The sequence below is a fragment of the Peromyscus eremicus genome, chromosome 9 (genome assembly GCF_949786415.1).
Source record: "Peromyscus eremicus chromosome 9, PerEre_H2_v1, whole genome shotgun sequence".
Lineage (NCBI taxonomy): Eukaryota > Metazoa > Chordata > Mammalia > Rodentia > Cricetidae > Peromyscus > Peromyscus eremicus.
Genome location: NC_081425.1, coordinates 72,905,007 through 72,929,946, shown reverse-complemented (window position 1 = coordinate 72,929,946; position 24,940 = coordinate 72,905,007). Strand labels below are relative to the sequence as shown.

Here is a 24,940-nt window from a genome sequence, read left to right as displayed (position 1 = left end):
TTGGCATATCAAAGCCAGAGAAAATTTGTTACAGTATTAAATACGTGTTGTTTTGTATTTATTTTCCATGGGCAGGGTTGACAGATGACAGAATTCCAAGGCAGCGGTAGGGTAAAAGGGTTTTTAGTGTTTCTCATTATAGATGCAGCTTGGTTACTCTCCATCTTCCTCCTCCTTGGGGTACTGGGGATCAAATATGGATACTTGGAAATTTTATACAAGTGTTCCACTGAACTTCAAATCCATAGTCTTATCCTTTTTTGTGTGTGTGTAGGGGGGAAATCCTTGCACCCCAAACTGAAATCCTTATAAATGGGCTTTCTTCTAGGAAGAGATGTGAGGTGTTGGGGAGCACTTCTGTCAAAGGCCTGGGTCAGGTAGCAGGCTGAACTCCTGTCAGGAGAGGCTGAGTCTGTTACATCCAGGAGTCTTGTGTGACTCTGTGCAGAGGACAGCACACTAGAGAACTAGACAGGGCAATATCACCAAAGAACAAGAGAAGATGGGCCGAGAAACAGGACAGAGCCATTTCTCGGGATGTTAATGCATGTCTCAAGCCAGCTCGGGGCCAGAGTCTGGGGTCTGACACAACCGTTTTCTCTCTGTCCACTCCTCAGCAGGACTTATTTTCTCTCAGCATCGCTTGCTTTCCGTGGCTTCTCTGTTAGCGCTTTTATCATTGGAGAAAGTGTCACTGTTTCTGCCGGAACTCTCCTGCCAGGCCTAACTTGCAGTGAATCACTACGTCAGGAGCCTTGACCCAGATGCCATCTGCCCCAGGCAGCCTCTCTCCTGCTCTTGTTCTCCCTGGCCAGGCCAGGTTGTAGAAGGCATATGAAATAGGCAAGGGGATGGTTGAGGGCATTTGGTTAAGTACACCTGGAACTCCCTAGCCTGGCACTGTGCTTTACGGGAGGAACTGCTGACCCAAGGTCACAGTACTACTGCCACACATATGCAGCAGGATCAGAACCAGCTGGAGAGGCCATTTTGACTCAGAACTCTTGAGTCTTCCTTCAACACCTCATCTGCTTCCTGGAGATTGACCATGAAGTGACAGTCTGGGCACATGCCAAGAGCCTGAACCGTGCTGGAGACGGGAGGCTTGAGCCTTAGCTATGGAGGGGTCCAGGTGAGTCCAGTGGCCAGCTACAGCAGTCAGCCATCTTCAGAATCAAGTTGCACCTGGGTCAGGAGGCACCTTTTGGCATGCACCTGCCCACGTGTGTCACTTTTTGGAGCCCTGGATATCAAGTGGATGGCAGAGGCCTCTCCCAGAACTTTAGGGTGACAATCATTGCCTTATCTTTCTAAAATTTTCTGTCTGATTATAAAGGACACAAAGACATCCTTTTGTCCTTTGCTTACCCAGGAAGTAGGAAAGTCTCTAAGTAAGAATAGCTTACCTTTATCCACAGTGTACAAATGAAATCACAGTTCTCATCCCAGATTACTGGTAGTTCTGTTTTTCATTTTACGTATGCGTTTTGCACAGTAGATGCCAAAGGAAACCCAGAAAGGAATTAGCTTGATGGAAACCCAGTGAGGAACATATTTCCCAGGCAGGGCCAAGGTAAGCGTCGACTAGCAAAAGCATGCCCACCAGCCAGTTAGATGACAGGGGAGATAAAGCTGGTTTGCAGAGACCTAGTAGAAAAGGGGCAGAGGCTGACACAGTGTGTGGACTGCTGTTCCTGAGAAGTTGGTTGAGTTGATAAAGGTCGGTCTTTAGTGGTGGTATATTAGTGTGGAGGCGCTCAGATGTGCTGGGGTGAGGTTAACAGTTCAGGGGCAGAGAGAGACTGAGGGAGCAAGAGGGGCTCAGAGTGAGCAGTGGTGATAACGAATGGGGAGCTGCCGGTCAGGAGCTCAGGTCTGTTTAGCTGGTTTCCTCCTAAGGGACGTATCAGTTTTCTGAGTGACAAACACAACCTTCTGTGGTGTTAATTTTCAGAACCATTCACAAGGCTTGTCCTTGTGTCACCGTGATATAATTCAGTAAAACTCACAGATCTAAATTGGTGCCCACAGGGAAATATATTTTCAATTGAAGGCAAGGCCAGGAAATTGGTCTGGAATTCTCCTTGTGGAGAGAGGTCTGCAGCTGAGAGGCATGGAGAGTGAGGTTGAGGGGATGCAGAGGAGGCTAGAAGATCTTGAACCCTGTGTGGCTCTTAACAGGCACTAGGGGTGGATTTGGGAAAGAAAATGATGGCATTTGGTCTCAATTCATTTTTGGATGTTGGATTGTTTTGGTGTGAGAGAATATTGTATACAGTAGCCAAGAATGGTAGAACTTGTATCGTCTTTGTAGGTAGGTAATGCCTTTGTAGAAAGGCTAGTAGTTGTCTTCATAGAGTAGCCTTATGTTTAGTTTCTCCTCCCCTCTGAGCCCCCTGAGCAGAGTGAGTGCTAAGAAGTGACTGTTGCTTCTTTATTCTACTGGTAAGAAGAGACCCATGTGTCCTAGAGGGGACTGAGCTTAGTGCCTGCTGCTTTTCTATGACAGGACAGTCTTGGAGGGTTAAGTGGCACAGTGGCCTCTGCCCTTAGGAGGTATATGGCTATATGGCCACTTTGATGGGTGTTTAATGCACTTTCCTGTGTAAGATATCCATGCCTTGCAGAATACAGAAGCAGAACTTGAAATTGAATACTGGACTAAGTGGGGAAGAGACACTGTGATATTTAGGATGCCTCACAGGGTGCAAGATATTTCAGGGAGAATAAGACTGCTCTGGTCTTGGGGAGGTCAAAGGTGAGAGAGAGAGTTGGAGAGACATGGAACAGCGTGGGATCACCAACTGGAGAGCAAAACAGCCATGACAGGAAGTGTGTGTGCTGGCTTGTAGGTTTACTGTGTTTCAGTTACATTTCGATTACTAGTCGCATACACAGTCAACCGGTGACTTGAGAAGAGGCTTCAATGATTACTACAGCTTCTTACTGAAGCTTCAAGATGCAAGTGTCTGTCATTCATGAATCCCAGCCTCACTTGGCACCGTGGGTTATGTTGACTCAGATCTTTGACCCAGTACTTGTGGTCGCCCTCTGTCACCTCCTCCAAAGTACATTTATTCACTAGGAAATGTATCCTGCAGGCTAAGGCCTGTACATGAGCACCGAGCCATAGGGGAGAGGGAAATGTGTGCAAAGAGTGCCCTCCTAGGCCGTCACTGTAACAATACACACCTCACCTAAGATTAGTGAGGGGAAAGTTTCTGAGGGTGTTAGAAGCCAAGAGGCTTTGGTGATCTTTTCATGTGGCTTGGGGGCTCCCCAGTAGGCAGGTAGGAGACAGTCATCCTCGCTTTCCAGATTGAAGACTCATTATGTATGTACATGCATGTCCACCTGTTCATGTGTATGCATGCATGTCGGCTCTTGTAGAGGGTTGAGGTCAGCTTCAGCTGGCTTCTTCCTCAACCACTCTACTTTCAGTTTTTGAGACAGGGTCTCCCACTGAAGCTAGAGCTCACTGAGTGGGCTAGACTAGCTGGCCAGCAAGCTTGGGGAGCCAGCCTCCTGTCTCTGTTTCTCTAGCTCTGGGGTTACAGATGTGCATCATTTTGCCTGGCTTTTTATATGGCCACAGGTTCAAACTCAAGCCCTAAGTCTTGTACACCAACCACTTTACCACCTGAGCCATCCCCTCATTTATAGCTTCAAAATACAACACACACACACACACACACACACACACACACACACACACCCTAAGACTAAAAGAAGTGACGAGAAAAAAATCAGTTGTTGGAACCTAATATTTGATGTTAAAGCTGTAACAGTATTTCCGCTGAACTGTATGATTTGTTAGAACACAAGAGTTAAAGGTTGTATTATTTTCAAAATTAACTGAGTCTTAAGATTCAGTCTTGAAATAGAACCTAGTTCACAAATGAAAACTTGAATTCACAGTTGCTTAATTCTTCCTGTCAGATCTTGTCACCATCACCAGTGATGTAGAATGTGGGTACCTCAGACTCATGAGCATTGGTCATAAGCTTACAGCATACATGCTATGGATTTATAGTGTCCATACTGCTGTGGCTTGTAGGAGTCATGCAGCTTTGCTTGGTGGCCACATTGCACATTCACATACTTCAAATTATAATGTCACATTTGTGCACATGTTTTATTTTTATTTGGGAGATGTATGCCAGCACAGCTCAAGAATTTGCTTGATCTGCAGAGATGTCATCTTTAGGTTTTCAAGGTAGTAATTAATTTTGCTTCGTTGTTTAATCAGCATTACAGAAAAACAAACAAAAGTGTGCTAACACAGTCACTTTGACATTCCTGTGAAATAATCCTTGCTTTGGTTTAGATTCACTTATGTGCATGGGTGCTTGATTGGGGTGGGGTGGAGACTATTCAAGGTCGCTTGCATTTGTGTAGTTGGCATTATTTCTTTCTGTTTGCTTTTCTACTTTCAAAGTAGTTGTGGCTATGCTGCACTATGTTCAGTCTTGTTCACTAGTTTCATCTCCAAGCTTACTATAAGGACATTGTAAAGGACTTGTTGAGCAGGGGAAGCTAGTGTTCAGGGGTATTCAAGCCACTTTATTATTTTTCACACACACATCCCATAGGCTGTTTTGTGCTGCAAACATAATTATTCCTAAAGGCATATATTTCACATAATTTACTCTTGTCAGATTATAATTTTTGATCCTAGTTGTAGTGTCTGAGTTTCATGTATTTGATGATAGCTTGTGTGAACCAGCTGTAATTGTGTCTTAACCCAATTCAGAGCTGAGAAGGGAGCAAACCTTTGTGAGCAATGGCTGTGTTCAGAACACAGTTGCTGTCTAGGTTTGTGTCCCTGGGGCTCTGTTTTCTTTCTCCTCTGGGAAAAGACAAATTTGGTCTCTTTACTTACCCAGCTGACAATTGCCTCTCAGCCCAGAGCTGCGGGCAGTGAGGGCTTCCCAGAAGGCTGATAAGCAAAATTATTCTTAGAGACATTGTAAGTTGCTAACCTATGTCATAATTTGAGAATTTAATAATTTCAAAGCATGTCCTAAATGATTCAGTCTTTTATTAGCATCTCACTTAATTCTGGAAGTTTCTTGCTTTTTTTTTTTTTTTTTCAGGTAGTCACATAGGTGAGATAACATGTTAAACACCATAGGAAAGTGTGTCTGTGCAGGTCATTGTTGCCGATGATTGAGTTCTTGCATTCTTTTGCTGTGCTGAGGCTTGGCACATACGGCCTGTGAGACTGATGGCAGTCCTGTGAGTTAGGAACACTGAAGCCTGTAAGGAAACCGGGACAGATGTACACAGTCCCCAAATACTGCAGAGGAGTTTACTGCTCAGTGTCTGCCACACAAGGTAGACCTGTCTGTCACAGCTTGCTTTCTTGGATGAGAATTGGGCATGCTGGAACAGAGAAGGTGGAAGTGTCCCATTGCCCATCACTGTGTTGTAGAGTCAGTTAACCTCACAGATACGGGGAGAGTTGTGCTGAAGCAGTAAGAAGGGGGTTCTGGCTGAGAGACTGGTGTCTGTCTGTCTGGGATCTGTCCACCCTCTACCACCTTCTGAATGGCAGCCAGTAAGTCAGGCAGCCTTGAACGTGGGCTGTATTCTGGGTTTTTTTTTTTTCTTCAATATTTGAGATCCTATTATTCTGCTCTAACTGAAGGTGAACATGCATTTCACCAGGAGAAAGACAAGGGTTAGATCCGGGCAGTTTTGTGTACTTACCTTAGGGGTGTTAACCTTCTGGAAGACATCTCCCTCCCCCCATCTGTGTTCCTGGTGGCTTATTCCTCCTCAGCAGGGCTGCCTCTTCTTCCTCTCTCACCAGCTCCTAGGGAACACTTCTCAAGCTCCCACTCTGCTGGCCAATTGGCACTGCCCCTTATGAAGAGCTAGCTACAAGGTGGGCCCTCAGCTAGGCACTTTTCACACAGGATTTCCAGTCAGCTGAACATGCTAAATTTTCCCATTCTAAAGATTTTGAAAATAAATCAAACTGTAATGAAGAAAATTGCTCAGTACTTGACATCTAATTAAGGGCATGGCTGGAATTTGAACCTGGTTTTGTTGACTCCATCCTCAGTGATCTAATAAATGAATAACCCTATTCTGTCTCCTCTTGGCAGATTAAATACCATGATCTATCGTTTTCTTGGACATTTTCCTTAAGAGTATAAGCTTTTGTTTGTCTAACAGCTTTTGTATTTGCAGATTTCTTTGTTGTATGTGGGTGTGTGTGTGTGGAGTCATTGTAAGTAAATTTGTTGCAACTCTGTGGGTTTGGTCCCAGATTTCCGCACCAAAACGTGAGTTTTGCAACTCTGGGGAAAGGTGTCCTGACTACCTAGGAAGTCAGGCAACACCTCAAGTTGCTTAGGACAGCTCTGAGAGCTGAAGCTGCAGGGAGATAGTTCAGCCCTGGAGGATGAGGTATCCTAAACACCTCGAGCTGCTCAGAACAGCTCTGCCCTGGAGGTGTCCTAGACACCTGAAGCTGTTTAGCACAGCTCTGACGGCTGGAACTGCAAAGAAACAGCCCAACCCTGGAAGGGAAATTTTTCTGACTTCTCAGAAAGTCAGGCCTGGAATTGCTTCAGCAGGGAAGGGTATCCTGACTGTTTGGGGAAAGTCAGGGTATACCTGGTGTGATGGGGGATGGTTCCCCCAGGATATAGCAGTCCTGCTCCTCTCCTAGAGAGCTGCTACAGCTGAGCTTTGCTCAGCCCCTACTTAAGGGGGCTGGCTTCCTAGCAGAGCGCTAGTTTTCCAGCCTAAGAAATTGCAAAAATGTAGCAAAAAAAAAAAGTGTTACTTTTTCAGCTCTTTCAGCTCCTCCTTGCTCTATCCACTGAGGATGTCTCAGCAAGGGTCTTTCTCTATGCCAGTGAATGAAGATCTTTACACCCAAAACTCTTTTGAGAAAGAGATTTGGGGAGGAGGAGTCCAGGAGAATAGCTACCTCTATCAAAGTGGAGAGAACAGCTCTTTTTCTAACTGGCCAGGCAGGGCGGTTTATATAGTATGTCTTGGGGGTGGAGTCAACCAGAGGTTGAGTTGGGGCCCAGGGTTCTACTGTCCTGCTCTGATTGGTTGGTTTCACAAGTCAGTTGGTCAGGGGCAGAGATGGCTCTGATCTGACTGAGCCAAGCGGTGTTTCTTTCTACCCTGATCTGAGCCATTTTTCCCTAGTTCTGGGCTCCAGGGTCAGGATGGGTTTCTTTAGCCGGACCCTTTTCCTTACAGTCATGCTCTAACCATTAAGCAAAACTTCTGTTTATAATAAATGCCACAAAGTGTTTGTTTTTTCCTTTGTATTTGCACTTGTGACAGATTAATTTGAAAGTGATTGGTCTTGAAGATGAAGAAAGAGGTCAGTTGCTTCCTCTTGCACTTGGTCAGTTCCAACATATTCAAAGACTGACTTGCTTATGTAAGTAAATGTTTTCTATCACACTGTAGATAACTTCTTGTTGCCCACTTTTGGCATCCCTAAGTGGCTTCACCTTCCACTGTGTAAGCTTCCTGGTTCCTGTGCGTTCCTGCACCCACCTGGGTCATGACTAGTTCATTCTTCCATCTCCCTTTCTAGTAGTAATGAGAATTCTAGGAAGTAAAAACATGCTCTTGTCTCTTCATTTTTCATAGTTCTTCAAAATTAGTGTCAAATTGACTATAGTCACACATTGTTTTCAAGTCTGAATGATGCCAGCTGTCCTTCCTGGTTTGGGTCCCACCCTTTTCCATCCTTCTGGCTCTTGTGATAAGACAAGGTGATTTCTCTTCCTTCTGAGCATCTTCTTTCCCAAGCCTGTCTCGCCTCTCTGAGCCATGTCTCCATCAGTCTGAAAGAGGCCCGACTATGGCATCCTGAGGAAGTGAGCCTCAGTACTTCCCCAGGGCCTCTGTGGCCCTCCCAGGACATTCCATTTTGTTTGTGGATGAAGCTTAACTGCTGATTGTCTTCTATTTCTGTTGTCAGTTTAGACGCAGAAAATTCTGTGTAGGTTGGTAGATTAGAAAGTAGCCTGACACACGTTCGTTTTATTCAGCTGAATTTTTTTTTTCCCCCTTTGTATGTTTATAATGTGCCACTTTCCACAAAGGACTGGAGGTAGCTGACATTCTCACAGAGAGTTGCCTGTTGTTTCTTGAACAGATACAGGCTCCTTATAGACTCTCAGGATTGAAAATCTCTTGCAGCTGAACAGATAATTTGAGTGTTGTGCTAACACCTGTTATTGCTTTATTAATGCTTGTCATGGGAATCATATCCCAGGCAGCCCAGGTAAACAGTACGTTAACAGCAGACACTGAGGGTCTTCCTGTCTCGCTGACATGTGCCTTATCTGTGGGCTGCAGACATTCAGCTCGCTCTTTACTTTTGCTCTCTTCGTAAGGCTCGGAACAAGAGACACACAGCAGACGTGTCCCAGCTGCCGATGACTGTGACAGCTCTGTTGCCAGCGCCAGTGTGACTGCAGTGGGCTGCAGTTTTAAAATCAGATTAATTTCACTTGTGCAACAGCACAAGGGGTGCGTTTTACTCTTTGACACACAGATGACAGTCTGGCTGGAGGCTAGTGTTTGAGGGGGGGAAATAACTGAACAGAAAATGACGGTTTGAAGTAACACAGTTATAAGGCACAGCATGGCTCTGTATTTTTCTTCTGAAAAATGTCAAAGTTTTCATCCTGGAAAAACACCCAGAAATCAAGCAGTAACCTTCTTGTGTTGACATTTGTATAACAGTTTGAGCAAAAGGATAACGCTATATAAAGTCATTCTACTATGGCGTGCTGAGTTTGCCAAAACAGTGAAATGAAACAATGATTGTGTTTGTTCTTTTGTGTTAGTCTGTCAAGATGTGACAATACAAAGGGAAAACAAGAGGAAGAAGTCTGCCTGGCATTGGAGAAACCAGTGCAACAGCAGCTTGGAAAGCGGGGTCCTGTCAGTGGACAGAAAGCCACGGCCAAGCTGAGGAGGCAGAAGCTGAGCAAGATGGAGAGTCAGTGGACAGAGTGGCACCAACAGTGCAGCTTTGAGGACAGTAACCCACAACCCAGAAAATGCAAATGGCAGCATAGTTCCGCTTATATGTGGATTACATTTACTGTTCTGCTCTGACTGCTCTGGCCGTGAGTCACACTTCACTAATTCATAAACCAGCCAGACAGCCAGGCCCAGTGAGATGCTGTGACGGGGCAGATGCGGCTCAGAGACCGGATCCTTATCTCCACCCTGGCTTGCTAAGGAGAAGCTAAACCTGGAGACATTGGAGAGAGCAGCGTAAGGACGGGTGGGCTGAGAAGTGAAGAGACAGGCTGGGGGTGAGCTCCCAGCAGAGGTGATGTGAGAATATAGAAAAGTGGGTTCAAGCCTTCACGTGGCTACCCTGCTCTTGCGGTGCTGGTGGCAGAGTCCAAGGCTTTGGGACGAAACTTGGACTTTGCAGCAGAACAGGGGACCCTGAAACCGGGGGTGAGACCAGTTTGGAAATTAGTATGTGGCTGTTTAGAGAATCAGCGTTGTAGCAATGCTTTGGAAAACGGACAAGCCGCTTTAGAACAATTACAAGAGGAGAGATCTGAAAAGGCGGAGTCTGTAGAATGCAAGGGCAGTAAAAAGAAAACAGGAAAGGAGACACAACTCTATCCCTCCCTATCGGACCTTGAAGACCCCGAGTCTACTGACTCTTCTCTCAGTTCGGAGGAGGTAGAGTCTCTAGTTAGATCATTACAAAAGGTAAGGATTAAAAACAAGGTGAGAAAAAAAACAAAAGAAAACAGGATTATGGGCCCATAATCCCCTCTCCCCCCCCCCCCCCCCGCTCCTCCCCCTTACCCTGAGGCTGCAGCAGCTCCCGGAGCGTAGCCTTCACCCACAGCTGTGGAGGGAAGTTAGGAGGGAGGTGCAGGTAGCTTGTCCTGTTTTTGTAGATAATCAGAATCAAAGATATCATGAACCTTTGGATTTTAAACTTGTCAAGTCTATAGCGGAGTCTGTAAAAAGTTATGGGGTTACTGCTGCATTTACACTTACTCAAATTGAGACTCTGCAAAGACAATGCATGACTGCCTCAGATTGGATGAATCTTGCCCGTGCCTGCCTTAGTCCAGGCCAGTATTTAGACTGGAAGGCCGCCTTTATTGAATTTGCTAATGAGCAGGCAGTGGCCAACCACAACACAGGCCTGCAATGGGATGCTGATATGTTGCTTGGTCTGGGCAGATATGTCAATCAACAAACTACTTACCCTCCTAATGTATATACTCAAATTAATCAAATAGCCATCAGAGCCTGGAAATCTTTGTCTAACAAAGGTGAAGTGAGTGGCAATTTGACCAAGATACTTCAAGGTCCCATGGAGCCCTTTTCAGATTTTTTGGTCCGCTTGATAGAGGCTTCTGGTAGAATTTTTGGGGACACAGATACCGCAATGCCCCTAATAAAGCAGCTAATATATGAGCAGTATACAAAGGAGTGCAGGGCCGCCATCACCCCATATAAGACCAGGGGGTTGGAAGCCTGGATGAAGGCTTGCCGGGAATTAGGAGGACCTCTGACCAATGCAGGTCTGGCAGCTGCAGTCCTTCAGCTTACCCAGAGAAAAGGAGGTAATACTCAAGATGCTTGTTTTAAATGTGGGAAAAAAGGACAAAAAAGACGCAACTGCCCACTGGGGGGGGTAGTAGACAGGAACAAGGAAGTAGCCAGCGCCGTGTTCAGCCGGGGCTCTGCCCAAAATGCAGGAAGGGGAGGCACTGGGCTAATGAATGCCGGTCCGTTAAAGATATAAACGGGCAACCCATTGCGGTAGACAGTTTTCCAAAAAACGGCCAGTGGGGCCCATGCTCCCAGGGCCCTCAAATATATGAGGCAATGGAGACCCCGAGACAGGACTCCCCTCCGGAGCAGTGGCCCTCCCTTCGCCATCCCAAGCACCGCGGAGATCCACTGCGGGCTCAGCAGGATTGGACCTCCGTGCCACTGCCAGACTGGTACTAACTCCGCAAATGGTGGTACAAGTAATAGAGTCTGATTTCCAAGGCCCCCTTGACCCAGGAACAGTAGGGCTGTTAATAGGGAGATCATCTACCTTATTGAAAGGATTGCGTATTCATCCAGGGGTGATTGACTCTGACTACGCAAGAGTAGTAAAGATTATGGTAGAGTCACCAAAAGGAATTACTGCCATATCCCCAGGGGATAGAATTGCACAACTTATTTTACTCCCCTGTCTGCATGGTGCCCACCTGGCTTATGACAAAGAAAGAGGAGACAAAGGATTTGGGTCATCAGGGACAGATCTCACATTCTTATCACTGGATTTAGATCAGAGACCTACATTACAACTAACTGTTAATGGTATTAAACTTATGGGAATTTTGGATACTGGAGCGGACCACAGTATTATTGCTAGCAAAGATTGGCCTCGGGATTGGCCAATACAAGTTTCTTCCCAGACATTACAAGGACTGGGTTATGCTAGCACTCCTAATATTAGTGCAAGTTTGCTAAATTGGCATGATAAAGAAGGACATTCCGGCGTTGTGCAACCCTATGTTCTTGAGCTTCCAGTTTCCCTTTGGGGGAGGGACCTCATGAAGTCTATGGGTTTCAAATTAAGCAGTGAGTATTCCAAAGAATCTCAAAATATTATGAAAAAGATGGGATGCCATCCCATTTTTGGATTAGGAAAGTTTTTACAAGGGAGAAAGGAGCCAATACAGGCAACACCTAGAAAGCCCAGGCAAAGGCTGGGTTTTTCTTAGGGGCCATTGAGGAAGGAATTCCCATATCCTGGAAAACGGAGGAACCAATGTGGTTTCCTCAATGGCCACTTTCCTCCGAGAAACTGCTAGCAGCAAGGCAGCTAGTGGAAGAGCAGTTGAGAGAGGGACATATCAAACCTTCCCTTTCTCCTTGGAATACACCCATTTTTGTTATAAAGAAAAAATCAGGGAAATGGAGATTGTTGCATGACCTTAGAGCAATAAATGACCAGATGAATGTTATGGGGCCTGTACAGAGAGGTCTTCCATTATTATCAGCCTTACCAGAGAACTGGCCCATTATTGTGATTGATATTAAAGATTGTTTTTTCTCCATCCCCTTGCATGACAAGGATAGTGAAAGATTTGCATTTACAGTGCCATCATGAAGAGCCAGATAAGAGATATCAGTGGATTGTCCTACCACAAGGTATGGCCAACAGCCCTACTATATGTCAGTTGTTTGTAGCACAAGCTCTAGAGCCATTAAGGGCCCGCTTCCCTACTGTTAGATGTGTCCTTATATGGACGACATCCTCCTCGCAGCAAAAGAAAAGGATGTTTTACAAGCTGCATATCACTTTTTAGGGACAGTGTTAAGAACTAAAGGGTTGTACATTGCTTCTGAGAAGGTACAACAGGATCAGGTGGTTACTTATTTAGGCTCTAAGATAACCAGTCAACAGATTAGGCCTCAAAAGGTAGAATTGAGAAAAGATCATTTATGTACATTAAATGATTTTCAAAAATATTTAGGGGACATAAATTGGATAAGAGGCAGTTTAAAAATGGCAAATTATGAGCTAAAGCCACTTTATGATACATTAGCAGGTGACACAGCTTTGGATTCCCCTAGACAGTTAACCACGGAAGCACGTGAAGCACTATGCAAAGTTGAGGATAGATTACAGGAAGCCTTTCTTCAGAGAGTTCGAGATCCCAACACAAATGTATTCTGCCCACCTTTTTGCAGCCCACCGGTATTTTATGGCAGGATGGACCTTTATTGTGGGTTTACACTAGAATTTCCCCTGCAAAATCCATTGAATATTATTCCACAACTGTGACACTACTTGCCCAGCAAGGTATTCAGCAGTGCTTGCAATATTTTGGAACTTCCCCGCAAATGCTGATTGTACCTTATGATGTCAATCAGGTGAAAGTTTTATGTGCTACTGTTGATGATTGGGCCATATTGCGCTGTAGCTATGCAGGGCATATAGATTGCCATTATCCAAAACATCCATTATTGAATTTTTTTAAGGAACATCCTGTAGTCTTTCCTAAAATAACTGCTTCCCGGCCAATTCCCGGAGCCACCGTTGTTTTTACTGACGGATCTAAAACAGGTTGCAGGGCCTATATGGTGGGCTCAGGGGAGCCTGTGAAGCACCAATATTTACCGGGCGCACCTCAGCAGGTGGAACTTTTAATTGCTCTAGAAGTTTTTAAGGTTTGTCCATTTCCATTTAATTAATTTGGTATCAGATTCCTGCTATGTTGTTAATGCCTTAAGAATTCTTGAATGTGCAGGGCCTCTTAAATCCTCTAGTCCCGTACAGTTGGTTTTTTGCCATTTGCAACAACTGATTTGGCAACGGAAAAATCCATTCTTTGCACAACATTTTCGTGCTCATACTGGCCTACCAGGCCCATTAGCTGAGGGCAACAATGTTGCAGACCTCTGTACCAGGCAAGAGTAGATGTTTGTGGCCTCAGCAGTACAACGAGCACAAGAATTCCACAATGAATATCATGTTAATGCTAAAACATTACAACAAAGGTTTTCTCTCTCACGTGCTGATGCACCTAAGGTAGTTCTAGATTGTCCTCTATGTGTCGTTTTTCAGCACCCTCCTGCATTAGGAGTCGACCCTCGTGGTTTGCTCCCTCTGAAAATATGGCAAATGGATGTTACACATATCTCTGAATTTGGATGGGTCAAATATGTCCATGTTTCTGTTGACACTTGTTCTGGAGTCATCCATGCCACCCCAATGGCAGGTGAGAAGGCATTTCACGTGATCACCCATTGCCTAGAGGCATGGGCAGCGTGGGGCAAACCACAACAAATAAAAACAGACAACGGTCCTGCTTACATGGGCCACAAGTTTGCCTCCTTCTGCCGTCAAATGGATGTTCAACTTGTACATGGCCTGCCCTATAATCCCCAGGGTCAAGGCATTGTGGAGCGTGCACATCGCTCCTTGAAGGAACTGCTTCAAAAACAAAAAGGGGGAATAGGCCATAGCCGTACCCCTAAGGATAGACTCTCTCTTGCATTATTTACCTTGAATTTTTAAAATTTGGATGGATCAAACTGTTCAGCTGCAGATAGACATCAATGTCAGCACAGTCCCTCTAAAGGGATGGTAAAATGGAAAGATGCCTTGACGGGTATCTGGCATGGACCTGATCCTGTGCTTGCACAGGCACGAGGTTCTGTTTGTGTTTTCCCACAGGGTCAACAAGATCCGATCTGGATTTCAGAGCAACTCGTGAGGAAGATAGAACCGGACCCGGAAAGGGAAGAAAATGACCATGAAAAGGTTACTGGCAATTATGACTATGGTGATGCTGATGTTCCCAGGAACAATACAGAGGGAAACTAAATTATGGGCTGTCCTAAAAACATGGCCCTATCCTCTTCCTTTGACATCTGATTCGGGGATATTGCCTTTCATATTTACTACTAATGATACCTTAGAATGGCCCTCTTTGCCATTTGATAATGTAAAAGCCATAGATAATTTTACTTGGGTTTCTTTGTATAATACCTTATGTTTTTTTATGTCACAAAAAAATATTAGTGAAAATCCATGCTTGGTGTTGCATCATCATGTTTTAGGTGTTTTTCATCATTTAGTCAATAGGTCCACCACCTCTGTTGGTCGTGGTACTGCAATACTTCTGCAAGGAGTTACACCCAGAGCCATAAGTAAAGGAGGTGCTAGTCCTCCTCGACAACCATCCCTATTACCTAGATGTATGAGCTCTGTCACCTGGCCTCTGGCATGGACAGGATGCCAAAGCACCCTACAACCCAATTTTGTTAATCTTAATAGGACCTTTTCTTTATCATTGAAAGTAAGTCCGTATAATAATTCCTTTAGTGGGTTTAATTTTTCTTATAATAATCCTTTGCAGGCAGCATTTTCTAATCCCTTTGATTCATGGGTATTGTGTAATTCCCGCAGTGCCTGTACCCAGCTTAATGCTTTGGGGTTTGTAAAAGGGGGTGCTTTTAAGAATTGTAGTTATTCAGTACATATGGGGATGACGTTTGAATCAGATGTCACCCTGAATTGTACCCATTCCAAGTCAGTTCGTTTTAGCCCTACCCCTGTTTGTGTGTGGCCCCCTTTCTTGTTCCTGCTGTTTAATTATTTGGGTGGAATGTTGAATTGTTCATCTCAGAATTGTTTTCTTGCATAATGCTGGAATGCCTCTGAGCATGATTCCGCTATGGTGATGCGTGTACCCACCTATATTCCTGTGCCCGTTCGTGTCGATGATGCACAATTACCAGTGGTCTTAAGTAGGCAGAAAAGAGACTTTGGCATTACAGCAGCAATAGTAACAGCCGTTGCATTATCAGCTACTGCTGCAGGGTTGGCTGCTGCATCCATGGCCACATCTGTCCCGACAGCACAAGCACTAAATGAACTGTCGGGTAATACTGCCAAAGCCCTGCAAAGTCAAAATGCTATTAATGTGCATCTACATCGTGGGATCACATTACTTAATCAGAGGGTAGATCTATTACAAGAACAAATTGATATAATGGAGGGAATACTTACTTCTGCTTGCATAGCACCCATGACTGGGTTGTGCATTACCTCTATTACCTATGAGAATTGGACTCGAGCAGCTAATCTTTCTAAACAATTGAGTGCTATGATTACAGGAGCCTGGACTGCTGAGTTTGATAATTTAACAGCGACCTTGAGGAACGAGATTGTTGCAGTCAACAGCACGCGGGTCCATGTGGCCACAGCAGAGGAACTTCTGACCTGGATTCATCAGTCCTTTAATTTTTTGAAGGAGTGGGCGGGACTAGGTGCCTTGTTGGTTCTTGTGATACTTGCCTTCCTTGTTTGCCTGTGGTGTTTTCATAAGATGAGGTTTGCACAGCGCCGTCAGGCAGCCATGATTGTCCAAGCATTTACCGCTATCGAGGCTGGTCAGTCCCCTCAGGCTTGGCTAGTAAAGCTGTAGCCTTGAAGCACATGCTGCGAGGCATGGCACTGCACTTGAGGTCGAAATAACACTGACCTCAAGAAGAGCATGTTTGATTGCATGCGGGTTGGCATCTATCTCCTGCCTCTGAAAAAAGGATGCTGAACTGGTCTGGTACTCTCTAGGTGGATGACACCTGGATAGCATTAGTACAGGTTCCTGTTTTCTCAGAGATCAAACCTCTACTCTTGCCTGTTGTCAAAAACAAAAAGGGGGAACTGTAGAGAGCTGCGGGAAGCTGCACCCTTAAGATGGAGCTGGCTTCATGTAAATTATAGTTGAGGGCAAACTTGGAGGCTGGGCTCCCCTACCCACATCTTTTCTGGGCCCCTGATTCTCTCTGTACACTCCTGACCTGGTACCAGCTATACCACTGTATAATTGTTCATTTGCCAATCAGGTTCCCTCTCCATGTGCTGCCTGCTTTCAAGGTCTTGTCTCCAAGGTACATGTGTTCACAGAGCCTAGCGTAATGCTGGTCGCTCAGTGTGTAGAGAGCAGGTAGATATGTATATACATACATGTAAAGTCGGGATAGGATGGCCATTGAGAGTGGAGGTCTGATCCTAGGAAATTAGGAAAGGAAATGGCTAGTCCAGCTGCTCATAGCAACAGGTAAAGTCACAAAAGTCTCCAGAGACACAGGCTGAGGTAGGCACAAGAGTATCTTGAAGTCGTTTGGAAGCAGGTCAGAGAGGTGGTACCCTATTCAGACATCTAGGCATCTGAGAACTCCAGCTCAGCACAGGGTATAGAATGAGTGGCAGTGACCTGAGTGCTGTAGGGCTCTCAAAGGAGGCAGAGGGGAGAAGGGAGCCTGGAACTTCCAGAATGAGTGAGGCGCAGCATCGTGAACTGGCCGAGTGGTCTCCAGTGCTGCCCATGTTAGCTGTTACTTAGGAAGGCATAGGAAGAAGGGACAGGGAAGGGTCATAACCTCTACAATGGTGCCCGTTCAGGAGAGCCACTGCTGGCTTCATTCTCTCCTGCTGTTCTTGTCCTAGAGGGAGTCAAGGCTCCCAAGAAGGCCACTGGGGAAAGCCTGTGCAGAGAACTTGGTGGTAGTCCCAGTCTGCCTTTCACCACTGCCCATCAGCAGGTAGGACAGGAGGATCCCAGCTTCACAAGTCCCTTTCTAGAGTTTGGGATTTTGAGGTTCTGGCTCTTGCTGAGACCACTCAGCTCATCCTATGAAGTCTGGATCTGGACTCATTGTAGTTTGAGTTTGAAGTATTGACAGTCCGCCTTCCATCCATTAGTGTAATCTCACTTCCTTAGTCAGGGATGTTGGGGACCACCCAGCATCAAAGCAAAGCTGCCTCGAGGTTAAATCAGGTCAGAAGAGCAAGGTTCAACCCCAGGAGTTGATCCCAGCTCAGGTCTTGCTCACTCTGCTGCTTGTCTGGCGTCTGTTTTAGCCACCCTCCCTGTTCCTCCAGCGCACTCCCTGTTCCTCCAGCGCACCCCCAGTATCGAGATCTCTCTGATTTTTGCACATGCATACCTGCTCCTGACCCACACTGCTTCACCTTGCATTTTGGTTTTGCCTTGTCCACCTCCTCAGGTGTCAGCATAGCCTGTTAGGTATCCCTTGCTGGCCACCTGACTTACTGATTACAAGGTCATTTAGGACAAAGAGGTGTTGTGATCTCTTCTTTATAAATGGCACCAGGACATGATAACAAGGCACTGTGCTTTTTTCCTAAGCCACTTGTTTGGCTTTCAAAGTGTATTTGTAAATAAATACACAGGTGCTTACACTTCCTAAAATCCTGATGTACTAAGATTGTAGTGAATTTTAACACTTCCTGTGCTTGACTGTCTCCCAGACATAGATATGTTGATACTTGTGTTAGTGTTGCCTTTTGTAAGCTATGAAACATGAAATAGTTCCTGGCTGTGCCCTTAACTTGTGTCTCTGAAGAAGTTAGTCTGGGTTCTGTGTTAGGGTGAAATAGAATTTTTTTTGTTTGGGAACAGTTGTGTATTCTGGGGTACCCTTGGTGGGTGTTCTGGGGTGCCCTTGGTGGATGTTCTGGGGTGCCCTTAGTGGGTGTTCTGGGGTGCCCTTACTATGTGTCCTGGGGTGCCCTTAGTATGTGTTCTGGGGTACCCTTGGTGGGTGTTCTGGGGTGCCCTTGGTGGGTGTCCTGGGGTGCCTTTGATAGTATTCAGTGAACTCCTCGTACCTTTGAAAAATCATGTTTTGTTAAAATGATATTCCACTAGCAGATGCATTTCACAACAGAATTCTAGTCCTTGAAGTTGGCTTTGGCTTCCATTTTGGTGCCAGTGGGATCCCCTTCCTCCTCCTGTCTTTCTGTCTACTCAGTGGAAGAGTTGGAAAGGTTGAAATAGGAGCTGTTGCTGGGTACCCTTTTAAGTTTGCTTAAATCGTCTTTTAAAGGTTGGAATCTATATTTTAACGTGTTTTCTGAACATTGCATCAGTGTTAGGAGCTTGCTTTTATTTATCACTCTGATTCGTCACCATCAACTCTGTGAGTGATGGTGTTTAGGAGCGCTTGGACCATGAGCAACCTTTCTAAAGTGGGAAGCGTGGGAGGCAGTACTGGGTCCTGAATCTCTGGCCCCATCAGACACCTTTTCATTAGCTTATTGAAACCAGTGGCGTGGGAATGATGATGCTGTTGGATGGTTTTGCATGACATCTGTTCTGCCAGCACACCTCAACACTAACGTGTAAAGAGCCGAGGAAGCAGCATTAGATAGTGGGCAGCCAACAACAAAAACAAAACAAAAAAGTGATTTGCTGATTATAATAAAGTTTGGTTGATGTCTCCATTTATTGGTAAACAAATTTTCCCTAAATCTGCTTTTTATTTAGACCCATATTCACAAGGAACATGAACTTGGTCCCATCTGATTGGGCTGTTCCTCACCTTTTCCCTGGTTAGTTTTGGCAGGGAAAAGTGGCTGATGGGTTTATAGTAGAGCATCATATTTTCCAACTGTCTATCTCCTGCAGAGTTCACATCACACTTGAAATGAGTGTTGGGTATGACTTCAATGCTTTTGTGAAGTGGGTATAATTAATTTTTTTAAGATTTATAAATTAGAACACGTTTAACTAACATGTTTCAGCATAAACATATTTGAGGTTAATTTAAAACATACACAGGCATGTATGAACAAGGGATTCTGTGTAGAGAAACAATCTTATAATGGATGCTGGAGAGAGGAGGCTTTAATTACACTTACAGAATGACTCTGAAGCTCTGTGGTAGAGATGCCACCACTTGGCTTCAAGTAGTATGATTGGTGCTTGTGTACTTAGCCACAGCTCTCCCAGCTCGGCATCCACACTTGGTTATTCTTGCTGGCACTTAGTCACAGCACCTTGCTTATATATGCATTTTCTTTTAGTTTTTCCGTTTCTTTGTTTTACCTTGAGTTTCCATTTCCTAGAATTTATTAGTGGGAGCTCCCTGGGGCCAGAGTTAAGAGTGGATTCTGCCCTCCAAATAGGAATCTCCTTTGCTTCTCCTGGAGCTGGACCTATTGCTGACCCCAGGACCAATGGAAACTCAGCTTTAGCTGAGAGTATGTAGGTGGTTTGTTTTGTTTTGAGACAGGGTCCCACTCTGTAGCCTTGGCTAGAACTCCCTGTAGACCAGACTGACCTCCAATGTGTAACCTTTTGAGTTTTTTTTTTTTTTAACCCCAAGTTACTTCTGTCTACAAAGTTATATTGAGACTGGCTTTGGTTTTCAGTAAAGTTTCTCTCAGAAATCTTTAGAAATAGAAATCATCAATTCTAAGGTTGCTCTGAACCCTTGCTTAGCCCATATGATCCACACTACAGCTGGAAGAACTCATAGATTTCCTGTCTAAGGCATTGCAAACTCTGCTTCCTACACCATGCACAATGCTGCTTCCTGCACAGTGCACGCTGCTTCCTATGCAGTGCACGCTACTTCCTATGCAGTGCATGCTGCTTCCTGCACAATGCATACTGCTTGTTCAGAACCTCATTCTAGTCAGACACCTCCAATTCTTCTGTCCCTTGTTTTTGCACAAAATTAAATTCTACCTCCCTACAATTTTCTCCTGGTTGTTTAATATTTGGTTCATTGAAGCAACAGAGGTGAATCTCTTTTCCATGTGGCATTTCAGGTTCTGTGCCTCTTGCTTCCCCCAACAGACAATAGCTCTCTCTTTCCTGAATTAAACTCTCGGTGTCTCCAGACTTTGAGCATTGTGACCTAAGTCTCCATCCATGGCATTAAGAGTGCTAAGGCTTTTCATCTGTTGAGTATCTACTTTGTCTGTCCCTCAGACACTGCATGTTCATAATTGCACATGATATTCCAGTTGTGAGCTGACCATGTCCAAATATACCAATGGCCAAATGTTTCTTGTATGGCTGTATATTTCTGCAACTCTGTGCTCCTGGTCAGTGCAGTTGACAGCTGATTGTAGATGAGTTCTTACTCTGCACTCCCCCGATAGTTCACTCTCAACTCTGACCTTATTCATGTTAACTTACTCATCTTGGAACTAGGGGTAATATGCCTTTTTAAAAAGTAAATGATGTGCTGTCATTCTATTCTGTTTGAATGGACTTATGAAAGCTTTGATGCTATTCTATTTGTCTTTACTAAAGAAGATTTCCTTAAATAGAAAATTACTTCAGCTATGAAAGTCTCTTGAAATGTTTAAAAACCTATCATTTTCACTTAACATGCTGTCAATCAAGTCTGTCTGCAGAGTTAGTAGACATGCAGTTATAATTACTAATAACCGATCATTACTTAATATGCTTCCTTCAGTTATATTGACTTTTAAAAGATTATGTCTTACAGGAAGGTTTCATTTACTACTACCTTTAATTTAAAAGAAGGGATGAAAGTTCTTGTATTCACATTTAACCAGTATGTTGTGCCAATTGCCATTTTATAATGATCATATTAATTAGATTTCCTACTGATTTTGGTTTCCCAGTACATCCTGTATCTTAAAATTTAGGTTCTTGTCACAGTTTTCTGAGGGTCATGCTAGTTAAAGATGATGAATGGTCTGTCTGTCTTTACATGGCGTTGTGTTTCTTAAAACCTGGCTCTTGGAGCTCTTAGATTCTTGAATGTTTTGTTTTATTTGTTTATTTAGTGACAGGTTCTCATGTCACCCAGGAACCAGCCTCCAGTTTCCTATGTCACCAAGGCTGGCTTTGAACTTCTGACCCTCTCCTATTCCCCTTCCAAATGTTGGGATCACAGGTATACATCATCATGTCCAGCCAGGTTTTTCTGACTTTGGACTGGAGCCCAATTACATACGGTAATTACATTTATGATATAATTTTTATATTCCCGACAATGAATTTGGAGTCTCATTAATCTGTTACTGTGTGTAACTCTACACACTGCTCTGAAGCATGTGTGTAGAGGCCAGATGAGTGAACATAGCTAACAAAAATGTTCAACTCTGAAGATTTATAGTTAAACTTATTTTAAGGGTCACATGAAAGGATTTGTTCTGCAAACTTGAAAAAAAAACTTTTTTTAAAAAGAAGAGTAACAAATTAGAAAAATAGTGAAAACCTACTTGATATGATTGAACCAACTCAAGTGGTAAATTAAACACGCTTTTTTGTTAATGATGAAAAATCGTTTTTTATTCCTTTGGTTTTGACGGGAAGCATGAGTTAATAACTCAGTATCACAGCGTTTGAAGAAGACTTTGATGCTAATATCTGTTAGTGAACTGAGGTATTATTTTAAAGTATAAATTGACCTACATAAAAGAGCTAAAATAATGAAAGTCATTAGTTACTAAGCCACAAACTATGCTATTGCCTGTTTCATATGTTTAAAAGAATTGCTTATGTTGGTTTCATACAGTCTGGAACATCCAAAAATATTTATGTAATCTTTCTTTAGACTTGAAATAGGTGACTAATACTCAAGGCAAGAATAACTTAGAATATCTGCTTTTAAAAATTCTTAGTGCAGCTGGGCGTGTATTTCAGTTGCAGAGATGTGCTCGGCATGCACAAAACCCTGAGTTCAATCCTTGGCACTCAAAAATGAACCAAAACCTCAGTGGACATGTTTGAGTTTTTATTCTACCTGTGTGCTTGAGGATTGCCTAGGAAACAGTCTGTTAAACTTAGGAGGGCTTATAGGGGAGACAGATGACTGTCTGTGCTGCCATGGAGTTTACACTCTGTTGAAATTGCATTGAAAATAAATATGGCCCATATTAAAATACTTTATCACGAAACTGAACTGTAGCTGGTCAGTGTAACAATAATTCTTCATGTCGTAGTAAATTTGAAGTTTGCAGGTGAAAGCTGGGTGTAGTAGCACATGTCTTTAACCCCAGCACTTGGGAGACAGAGACAAGTGGATCTCTGTGTGTTTGAGGCCTGCCTGGTCTTCACAGTGAGTTCCTCACAGTGAGTTCCAGGACAGCCAGAGCTACATAGTAAGATAATCCTGTCTCAAAAAAATAAAATAAATTTGCAAGTGAAAAAATTCTTTATTGTGAAATTTCAGAACACCAAGGATAAAGGAAAAATAGTGAAATTTTCCCTAGAGTAGAAAATTATATTATATTTAAAGAACCAGGAATCAAGTAGAATGGAACTTCTCTCAGTAGTAAAGTTCTGGTGTTTTGTGGGCAGGGAAATAAGTTCCAGTCAATAGTTCTGTATCTAACCAAACTATCAAGTGTGAGACTAGAGCTAAGAAATGTGTAGACATCAGGACTAAACCATTAGTTACTAGGATATTCTCCACAAAAACAATGGAGTGAACTTCAGAAAGATAAAGGCATTATACTGGAAACGAGATCTAATACGAGAAAAGGATGATAGACGTTCTCAGGGTGAAAGGTGAAGAAATGGCTGTGTGGGGGTCCCTGCAAAGAGCCCACCTTGATGGACAGGGGGAGGGGCCCGGTGGGGGGAGAGATGCAGCCTCTGGAAGGAATGACTGTTGTAAGCGGTGTGGGAATAGATGGGACGCTGGGTAATGAACTCATAGTACAGAGTTGTTTTACAGTCATATCACAGGGTTGCTAATAAATTTGTAATAGGAAAATAGAAAACTTAAGTAAGTATAAGCAAAGTTCTGGATACTTCCAGGAGAAAGAGTTATCTAGAAAGGAAACACATTGATGGCATACTATAGATTCAGCTGCAAGTATTCTACTCATAGTCTTAGCCATGAAAACAGTAAGTGCCAATTGAATAACAACCGTATATTAGGAGGAGAAGGAAGGAGGAAATCAAACAATTTAAAAATCAAGGAAGAAAATAATATGTTTGATCCTGTGACATTAAACCAACCTGCCAAAGGAGACTGAGTGGTTTTTAGCACAATGAGGCTTAAGGCGCAGGAGGAAAAGCCCAGATCTGGGCTACCAGTTTCTCCAGCAAAACCTATCTCAGGGGAGTGGGGGAGTGGCTCTTTTGTGTTTAATGTCCCTGAGAGGCTTCTCAGGGCAAGCTTGCTTCAGTAGACCTCTCTGTGGGATTCTCTGGGCTGTGGGATCTGAACCCAGCATGCCTTTGTTTTCCTTTCCAGGCACTGACCTCTGTGTATTCTATCTTCATTGAGAGGATCACAATAAAAAATAAGCCTGGTTGACCTTTGGCAAGTGATGTCATTCCTCAAGTTCCCTGTCTGTAAAATGGGGATAACAGCACTCCTTCCTTTCTATTGTGAAGACCACTCACTTGAGATATGTGAAATCTTCCCAGTAATTCAGTGGTTCTCAACCTTTGGGTCATGACCCCTTTGGTGTGTGTATCAGATATTTACATTATGATTCATAACAGTAGCAGATTTTCAGTTATGAAGTAGCAATGAAATAGTACTATGGTTGGGGTCCCCACCCCCGGAGAGACTGTATTAAAGGGTCTCAGCGTTAGGAAAGTTGAGAACTGATGCTCTGGTTCATGGTACATAGTGGGCATCTTACAGAGTGTCACTGTTTTACTCTGGAGTTTTCTTTTTTAAAATTAAAATTGTGGGTTTTCTTTTTTGAGTTCACACAAATGCATCAGTAATCCAGAAGTGGTTCTTTGAAATATAAAAAGTGACAAAAATAAAAATAAAACACTGCAGCTAAAAATAACAAACAAAAATTGTGAAGAGAAACCCAGTATAATTAAGAACCTAATTCTTAATGTCCAGGGACCAGCAAATCTGGCAGGTTGATAATTTCACTGAAAAACAGAAAAACTGTCAGCAGGAAGTGCCATGGTGACCTCTGCAAGTTGGATTTGACTTGGCAGGTAATTTATCTGTCCAGTCTCCAGTGCATTCTCTGTTATGAAGCTCTGTCAGAGAGTGGCCTGAAGCCCCTGCACCTGCCGTCACTTCCAAAGTAAAAAGCCTCTAGTAAGAGTGGAGTCCTTCAGACTAAGTACAGAATAGCGTTTGGGGGATGGAATTGATGAGTTCTGTCACTCAGGGCCAGCCCAGAAGAGGGCTGAAAGGCATCATTTAGAGTTGGATTCCTCATGGCAGAAGCCACTGTGCTGAGAAGTTTGCAAGCTCATCCCCAGAGCTAATAGCAAACAGAACCAGAGAGTGGAACAACCTTTCGGCAAACCCCTTGTCAGTGCCGCTGTTGTGTGGCCTATAGTTCTAGGGGTGCGGTATGGAAGAGCAGCAGGGTATGAGAGTGAATGTTTCACTTAAAGTTGGCTAAAACAACTGATGTGCAGAATGAGAGTCGAGTCCTGAGCGTGGTCTGGGAACACATGTAAGGGCTTTGGTTATTTTGTTTTCAGTTGATTTATTTTTTTAGATGCTGGTGCTGATGGAAAGGCTCTTCGCCATCCCTCAGAACAGGGCACCAAGTACTCATAAAGATGCTGTTATCCTGGGAGTGCTCAGCCACACTCCACTCTCACCACAAGAGGGTCATGAACAGGCCATCATTGGCTTCCTTTCCCAGGGCTGT

At 44.0% G+C, this 24,940-nt stretch overlaps 1 protein-coding gene across 4 annotated transcripts in view; it reads left to right on the top strand.

The window, feature by feature from the left end:
- The window catches only part of Peli2 (pellino E3 ubiquitin protein ligase family member 2), a 145,150-nt gene that overhangs the window by 83,389 nt on the left and 36,821 nt on the right, over positions 1 to 24,940 (top strand). For 2 of the 4 annotated variants that reach the window (XM_059273722.1, XM_059273721.1), the window contains exon 3: positions 14,225 to 14,311. The exons of the other annotated variants lie outside the window; for them this stretch is intronic. In XM_059273722.1, the coding sequence (XP_059129705.1) occupies positions 14,225 to 14,311 (87 nt within the window). The remainder of the gene's footprint in view (positions 1 to 14,224; positions 14,312 to 24,940) is intronic. 4 annotated transcript variants of the gene reach the window in all.